The following is an 8707-nucleotide window of genomic DNA, read 5'->3' as shown; positions in this document are numbered from 1 at the left end:
CCTGTGGGGTGGACAAGTGGCCTGGTGTCTTGAGGAGACAGCCACAAAGAACCACCCAGGACACAATACCTCTGTGATGTCCTGTGGGAACATTTTAGACACAAGAGCCATTTTGGCAGGAATCATTTCAATTCCTTGAAGATATCTAAGTTTTCTGTTTTATGTTTCTTTTGTCTGAAAAAATTACTTTCCTGCTCAATGACACTTTCAATTTCCCCATCCCCCCCAGGCCTGCTCAATTTGTATTAATTTCACAGAAAGCTAGTGGTGTTCAGTCCTTCACAGGACCTGGCCTCACAAAACCCCCCCAAACAAAAAAAAACCAACCACAAATGCACCACACTGCCAGCTTCTCATGAAAGAAAACAGTGGTCATGCTGGCAATTGTTTCCCATATATCTAATTTCACAAGGAAACTTTTTGTAGTAGTAAGGAAGACAGATGAAAGATGGAGAGGCCACAAGAAGTACCCCTAGTGGTACACACTTCATTCATTTGGCAGTTCTGAGATGGGGTCTCCGGTTGCAGAAAAGATACTAAATACAGGTGTGTTTTCCATGGGCAGATTGGAGCAGTTGAGGATTTCGTATGCAAGAGGGTGAGAAGCACTAGGGATGGGCTCTGCTCTGCAGCTTCTGTAAACCACAGCAGCAGGCCCAGAGGCCATGGTGAGACGGGAAGACTTAGAAAAAAAGACTCAGAAAAATGTTGAAAAGAGGTGGAGGAAACTGGCAAGACAAGATGAAAAGAGTTAAATACGCCTATCTTGGTGGAGCAGCAGCCGGAGCAGGACACAGTAGTGGTGTGCGAGCATGTGGAGGAGCTCAGCATCAAGCAGGGAAAGGGACTGCTTTTGGTGGCAGACGTGGGGGAGAGCTGGGTACGAGGGTAACATGGCAGCGGGACAAAACAGAGCGATCTCGGGCTGACGACGGCAAAGTGCCTCCTGGCAGGAGCTGCCTGCGATATAGTCCCCCGTGGGAAGTGGGGAGTATGAGAGGCTGAAAAGACGGCTGGGCAAATCCAGGGCTGCCCTCAGGTGTTGTCTGGGAGGTGGGTGGGTGATGACAGAGGTTTTTCCTGGTGTCAACAGCCAGGCATAGCTGGGAAACGCAGCTCTTGCCAGGAGAAACCGCACAACCTGCCTCGCCACAGAAATCCCCAGCAAAAACACAAGGCATTTGCTGGGTTTTAGTATTCTGCTTCCTCTTCAGGAAGGATGGATGTTTCCTCCTTCTTCTTCAAACAGTTAGTAAATAATTAAAAGAGAGAGACAAAATATTCTCTAAAGATAACCTAGTCTTCTGTTTCCATGGCAACCTCCTTCCTAAGCCAGAAGCCTTTTGCTCGAGTCATACGATGGAGGTTGAAAGCCCTTTTGTGGGGAGGCAGGAGTGGTGGCATGACCCTGCTGGGAGGCAAAGGGGAGACATCATGCAGAGCATGAACCCCAAACTGTGAGAGAAGCAGAGAATTTTTTTCCTTGCAAGTCGCTTCCAGGGACGACTGAATATAAGCTGAGAGAGCATCCATCCTAAAGGTTGTAAGTCACTCCATGAGGTCACCACCACCATCTTTCCCACCATCTTTTGACCTTTCCCCCCTCCCAACTATCCCAAGTGCAGGCCATACTTCTAACATGACTAAACATCAGGGTAGTTTCTAGCACTGCACCGATCTCTGACCTTTCTTCCATTTATCAGCTGAAATGTTTCACAGCCCACATGACTGCCAGCACAGCTCAGAGGTCAACCTCCAAGTCCCCTTATGTTGACCTTCAGGAAACACTCTGTGCATTGAGTTGTCTGGGGTTTCGATGAGTTTTAACTGTTTGGGGTTTTTTGGTAAACCCTACCTCTGGCTTCAAAACAGCTCTGGGTTTGAGTCTAAGCCTTCCGCAGCCCAATTTCATTGTTCAGACATTTGGAGACTGACTGCCCTCCTTCCCTAAGGATGTGAAACCACATGTCTTGTCTCTCCTCTCTGCCCACGGGAGAGCAGGCAGGGGCAGCTCACCCAAAGAACCACCAGTGCAAAAAAATAATTTAAAGACCCTTATTATTGCTTTAATAAATCTGGATCAGCATCCTTTCTGCAAGGACAAGGACCCGGGCTCTCCTGTCCTCGCTCCACAGGCCTGACCTCCCTGCAGCCAGCATGCATGCTTGCAACACAGCAAACACTCCTTCCAGCAAATAAATCAAGTCCACACAGTAATTATCCTTTCCCTAGCTGTTGGTCCCATTTGATGTGCTCACTGTTTACAGCCCCAGTAAGTAAGATGCAACAACTGCTTAAAATCAGACAGGTCACAATAAAACTAGAACATCTGTTTTGTACTGCCCACTTCACAGTGCTTCATATGTCAGCTGGGAGAGGTCTGGGAGGGCTGCAGGGGACCTCTTGATCTGATGGAAAAAATGGGACAGGAATCCCCAAGGGACCCCTGCTCCTCCTCTGAGAAGTGTACCAGCCTCCAAACCTCCCCATCTCTGTTGGGCTACTATTGTCTCCCCGTTGCCCTTCTCACTCTGTCTTCTCTGACACACCTTAGTGGAACTTCCCTGGGGTGGTAGGTGACATCCAAAATTCTTTGTGCCCTCCAGGTGACTGGCTTTCCTACCCACCTGCAAACCTGGGAAGGGTACGAAACCTTGGAGTTGTTGCAGGAGGAGATCCAGGCTTGTCCTGGACAGGAAGGAGGACATACAGTCATACCACTGGAAAGGCAAGGAGAGATGCAGCCTCTGGAGGCCTTGATTCAATCACACCGGGACAGGATCACGTCTGCCAGATTGAATCCTGGATCCTGAGGCAGGTAATGGTCCAAGGAGTCAGTCTGCCCTCGTCCTCCACACCATAGCCCTCCTCACTCACACTCCATTGTGGGGCAGGGTGAAGGAGAGCTGTAGTTCTGCTCCTTCTCCCCCATCTCGCCAGCTGGTGAGCCAGTTAGACTGGACACAACACACACAAACATCCTTACATTTGCGTGCACACACACACATACACACACACACTAATACTCCCTGCTCTCTATGTCCACAGTTGGCACTGAGCAGGACTCTGGTCCCAGCTACACTGATGCAAATCAGGAAAACACCAGAGGATAAAGGTGATGCTGGGGAGGAGGCGGAGCTGCCACCAAGCTGAGGATGTTCTTGTAGGGTGTCCCCGCTGGGACTTGGAACAGGATTAGCCCTCGGCCAGGGGACTGACTACATTTTGTGTTGTTGAAGCCCCCTTTGTTTTTATTTGTCTTTCTTAAAATTCTAGTTTTTGTCTTCTTTTAATATATATAGCCATAGATACAAAAATAACAGGTTTCTCTAGAGATGATTTTTGCACCTTTGGGCTTCTAAAATAAAATATCACAATTACTGCAAATGAAAGGGGCAAAAGTTCAATTTCCTCTCCCCTTTTTACCTCCCTCTCCCCTTCCACCCTGTCTCTCCCGCTCCAAATTTCCCCACATACCTTGTAATTTTTTCCCTTATCAGTTTTCTTTCTTTGGAAAATGAAAAAGACAAAACCAACAAAACCAACAAAAATACACCATGTAGCCTTCATCCCCTCCTCCCATGAGCATGCCTGCTGTGTCCACACGTTCCCTTCAAAGCAAGGCTTTTCACCTCAAAACGTTTCCCATGCTCCATGGCTGTTTGCTTTTCCCTGCTGCTGGGGCCAGATTTTCACCGGCTGTAAATCAGCGTGAATCCACCTCAAGCCAGAGCGCTGCTGCTTGGCACCAACAGACGCGCACAATTGCGTTTTGCCAATTTACGCTCAACCTGAAGATCTGGCCCACAATTTTTAATGTTTGAAATGGAAGCATGGACATTAAGGAAATTCCCAGCAACAGGCAAGGCAAATCCCAGACGCTTTTCCCTTGCTGGTCACCCTGCTTCCCTTCCCTTCACCCCCACCCTCCTTGTTTGGCATAGCACCTCCTTCAGTCCCTGTTTGCTTCTTCCTCCTTAGCACTTTCTGAAATTCATAATCTCTCTGTAAAAAAAATAAATAAATTGAGATCTCTATATATGTATATGTATATAACTAACAGCTGCCATGTGGCAGTCACCTGGCTGGAGGGAGGGTCCTGGCCCTCCCACCCCCATGGCCTTTTCTTGTCACTATAGTCTCTGCAGTGATGGTCCAGGTCTTGCCCTTGGGCAGGACTGTTCCCGTATTGCTTGCACTCTCCCACGCCTCTGAGGTATGGTACCAGAGTATTTATTCCATATATATATATATATATATTTATGTATATATATATATTTATAAATTTTTGTTTGCCTGGTTCTTTTTCTTGCAAATCCTTTGGAATTGCTGCTGGGGAGAAGCTAGTGAAACATGCTCCCCATGCTAGCAGCCGAACGCTCCCTCCCTGCACCCCAGAAACCCTCATCTGTTCCTCTTGCTGACTCCATCACCCAGCTCCAGCTTGGATGGGAGTGGGGAGCCACAATCCCCCGTCCCCAGTCTGCTGGGGCCATCCGGCTCGTCTCCTTCCCTGGGCGATGGGGTGTCTTTGCAGAAGTCCGTCACCCAGGAGGGCATTGAGAGGAAGCCCCGGGGGTCAACAGTGTAGAAGGGCTTGGTGTGGTGGGCAGCAGGGCGGCGGGGTGAGGGGCTGGCATGGAGGCTGCTGGTGCTGCTGCACTTCTTCACCAGTGTCAGCCCCGGTGGTGGGGGCGAGAAGAGAGAGGTCAGTGAGAGGCTGCTGAGGGTCTCCGAGGGCTCGCTGTTGTTGCCACCCCCCCGCAAGCTGCTGCCCGCCCCCTCCTCGTCCGAGGGGTCCATGGAGTCGTGGTGGGTGCAGCCAGGGCTGGTGCTCCCACCACTGCTGTGACTGCGTTGGTGACGACACATGCTTCGCAGACTGAAGAGTCCCCGGCCTCGCAGGCTCCGGCGGCGGGAGGCAGGGGAAAGGGGGGCTGCCAGGGGTCTTTGGCTGCCGGCAGCTGGCATGGGGCACAGAGCCACTGGGAGGTCCAGGGTGCACTGGGGAGAGTCGCTGAGGTTGAGGCTGTCCTCCTGCGTGGTCTGCAGGCTGCCCGCTGAGCTGCTGCTCCGGCTGTCCAGCGATGTATCACTCTCAGGGGCCTGTGGAGCAGCAGTGTGAAAACACAGTTCTTGGAAAAGAGATGGGTAGGGGGCAAGAGACTTTGCCTTTTTTTTTTTTTTTTTTTTTTTTTTGAATACTCTGTGAAAATAAACCACATAATAATTACAGAAAAAGGGGAAAAACTCCAATTCCTCTCTCACTCTGCTGGGGAGGGCAGCTATAAACCACCCAAACAATGCTACAAAGCACCAGCCATGCAGCTTGCCCAGGGGATTCCCTTCTGGGGAAGGAGTAAATGTTTCAATATTTTGAGCTCTGATTTCATTCTGCTCCAGGATGAATCTTCCCCTCCCATGTGAAATGATGCACAAAAGGGAAGGGGTGCCAGGTCTGTGAGCTCTGCAGCCCTTGCTGCTGGGCCATCCCTGGCCACTGGTGGTCCAGAAGGCAGTGGAGCCAATGTTCCCTGTGGGTCCTTCCTCTTGGCTTCCCTGTGCACCTGCCACACAGGCAGTGGACACATCAAAACCATCAGTGGGCCAGAAATCAGGGAGCTTCTGTACATAGACCTCACGCTCTGTACATAGACTTCCTCTCATTAAAAATTCAGCAATGTTTGTGGAAAGAAAAGAGGTCTCATGGTTCTTCTGACCAGCACTAGTGGCAATGATGGTATTTAGGTCAGAAAGGTGGGGTCCTCTTCCAGCAGGAAGGGGAAACAGCCTTAGTTTCCTTGTATCAGGGCTCAGTTAAGCAAGCTGCATTTCAGTTGTTACTAGGAAATTGGTCTGTGCTATGAGATCACTGGGACACAGCACTGGGAATGATGCGTGTAGGACTGGAAGCCATCTCCTGAACCATAGTTATTCAATACAATCTGCATCACATAATCAGAAATTTACTAAGAAGTTTCTCCTTTGCAACAGTTCAGTACTTTTGTCCCAGTGGTATGCCAGCTCCAGAGCTCTTTCTCTTCATGTCTAAACTTGTACCAGAAGTTTCAACACTGCAACAACTCAGTGGTCTCAGCTCAAGGCTATATTTATCCTTGGTAAATTTATACACGTTAGTATTGTGCCAACAGTGTCTGTCACATAGAACTGGATAACATAAGATTTCATTTTTATTTTTTAGTTTGTCTAGAATAATGTCCCTGTACTCCTCAATAGGAATTGTTCATGGAGTATCTTCCACAAACAATAACAGGGATCTCTATTGGACTTTCATCTCTGCCTCCTCTGCTCTTCAGAGACACTTAATCTTATTCATCACTTTTATTCTTCTCTTCCACTAGTGAGAAATAGCTGCCTTTTCAGAAAGAGATAGCACCTTTCTGGGATGTAAGAGCTAAGTGGACAGGGGAAAACAGTGAGTTCAGGGATGCAGCGTGTGGATGTGGCATGAAGGGCTGTGGAGGAGGTAGGTGGGGAGAAGCCTGTTCCAACCAAGAAGGTGCATGATTTGGAGCCATGGCACTAAGAGGAGCCAAGGAGGCTGTCACCTCCTTGGCTCACACAGTGGATGCTGTCCATGCAGGTGTCCGCAGCGCACTCAGTGCAGGGGACCCAGGGGTTAGCTGAAAGGTGACATGATTTCATCTTCATTTGGGGCTAGCTGTAGCTGTCAAACTATTTTTTGATCTGTAGCAGAAGAATATATGCTTTCAGGGAGTGAGAGCCTTACAACATCCCTTTACTATACAACCCTCTCTCCTCCCCAACCCTCCAGCACTCTGCAGTCCACTGTGCTCCTCCAACAGATTAGATCCAGGTCACCCAGCCCATGACCACAGCTTCCTCTCTCCTTCCTCTGCCCTCGTCCCTGTTTCAGCTCCCTCTGGTTTGGCGTGATGTGAAGATCAAGCTTTCCTAGTAGAGGGAAGCAGGGGTCCTCACCTGATGAAGAAGTGAACAGTTCACACTCGGAGACCTCAGTGATGCCCATGAGCCTTGCAGGGAGATCTTAGGAAGGTTGCGTGGACATGAGACCTTCTCAGGCCCTGTCTGAGTGGCAGAGATGGCTGGGTGGAAAAATTCTGCTGGTACAGGTAACAGAGGGCAAGACGCACCTGGAGAGAAGGGGCTGGGAGGGACTGACAAAGCACCAAAAGAAATGGGAAGGAGAACAGAAACAGGAAAAAAAAAATGTTGAAGTGTCTTCCCATCTGATTTGGTGCCTTTGCTGCTGTTACACCAAGGGTCCTGCAAGTCCAGTGTACGGATGATATCTAGTAACACACGCTCCTGGCCAAGAAGCCTTAGTCTAGTGATCACACCATGGGTCCCACTTTCTACACAAGGACCAAAACCTGCACCAGACCCAGAAGATCTAACACAGTTCAGAGCCATAAAGCAGCAGCCCAGCTTGATTCTCCTGTTGCTGCTCTCACAGAGAAATGCTGAGCTGTAAGGCCTTGATTAAACTATGTATGCCAGAGGATTTTCATCTCAGATCCTGCAAGGCAAGGGATGAAGGGAGATAAATAAACTGGTGGAAACCTGGGGACCACAGGAGGCTAGAGCATGCTCAAGAGTACAACTGAAGCACTTCCACCAAGGACAGACACGTATTACATGTTCCCTGAACCTGTACCTGAGGAGCCTGGTCTCAGTAGGCAGCAACATTTTACCATGCCAAGTGAGCACAGTTCATCCAACTGGCATGTCAGGGGAGTCTGTTCCCACTCTTCTCTGACCGTGCATGGGTCCACTACTGTGAATGGGAATCAGCGCTTTCACGATACTTCACATAGGCAAGTTTGAGGGAGGTTATAAGATCTAGCAACAAAAGAAGGAACTTCTTCACCCCGTTCCTGAAGACTGGCAAACTGAAAGCTAATTCTTGGTTAGTGTAATCCCACATCACATTAACTCCATTCCTGGCAGGGGGGAGGCAAGAGAAAGGCAGATGAGCTGAACCAACTCACACTTCCAGCAGACCTGGAGAATGATCAGATCCATGCTCACCTTTGGTACTTTCATGCTTTAGCCAAGACTGGACTGAGTTGAAAGATGTTTTCTCCATTTCACACAGGTAACTGTCCGGGTTTGTAGAACCATCCACACTGGATATTGGGAGTAGACATTCCCCCAGATCACCTACCCAATTGGAGTCAGGGCTGTCCTGGCCATGCTGCTGGAAAAAATAAGTGAGGACAAAGCCTTGTGAAATTTAATGGAAGACGACAGACCAGACTTGTCAAAGCCTCAAGAAGGGCTGATTCTGAAGATACCTTCAAGCTAGCTAAGAGATGCTCAGGTTTCCAGCCCAAATCCCCTAAATTTAGGCTCATTAAGAGGAAGTTGCTAACAACAGTGAAGAGACCTTTCAAAAACATACATCCTTTTTTTTTTTCTCCTCAAATCCTTCTCCATGATATGTGTTTATGGAGAAGCTCTTGGAAAATGACCAGAATTTATATTCCTCAGCAGAGACACTTGGATGAATACAGAGCACTTAAATGAGCAGGGACAGAAATACAGCACATGGTGCAACATGCTTATGACTGCCCTGGGCTAACCTTGATCTCCTTCGGACTCAGCTGAGAAGTGCTGCGATTGTCTGACTCATCTCCTAGAAGGATGGAAGAGGACTTGTCTGAGTTGAGGGATAATGCTTCCATTTCAGCCAGCTGGACCT

At 48.9% G+C, this 8707-nt stretch overlaps 1 protein-coding gene across 3 annotated transcripts in view; it reads right to left on the bottom strand.

Moving 5' to 3' along the window:
* Nucleotides 1–2044: 2044 nt before the first annotated feature.
* CACNA1I (calcium voltage-gated channel subunit alpha1 I) overlaps nucleotides 2045–8707 on the bottom strand; it is a 94388-nt gene continuing 87725 nt past the window's right edge. For 2 of the 3 annotated variants that reach the window (XM_074826702.1, XM_074826704.1), the window contains 4 exons: nucleotides 8589–8705; nucleotides 8035–8203; nucleotides 6964–7160; nucleotides 2045–5106 (listed from right to left, as the gene is read on the bottom strand). In XM_074826702.1, coding sequence (XP_074682803.1) covers nucleotides 4405–5106; nucleotides 6964–7160; nucleotides 8035–8203; nucleotides 8589–8705 — 1185 coding nt within the window. In that variant the 3' untranslated portion in view covers nucleotides 2045–4404. The remainder of the gene's footprint in view (nucleotides 5107–6963; nucleotides 7161–8034; nucleotides 8204–8588; nucleotides 8706–8707) is intronic. The other variant, XM_074826703.1, reaches the window with a different exon arrangement.

The sequence above is a fragment of the Strix aluco genome, chromosome 5 (assembly GCF_031877795.1).
Source record: "Strix aluco isolate bStrAlu1 chromosome 5, bStrAlu1.hap1, whole genome shotgun sequence".
Taxonomy (NCBI): domain Eukaryota; kingdom Metazoa; phylum Chordata; class Aves; order Strigiformes; family Strigidae; genus Strix; species Strix aluco.
The sequence above is the reverse complement of the archived record's forward strand: the minus strand, read 5'-3'. Positions and strand labels throughout refer to the sequence as shown.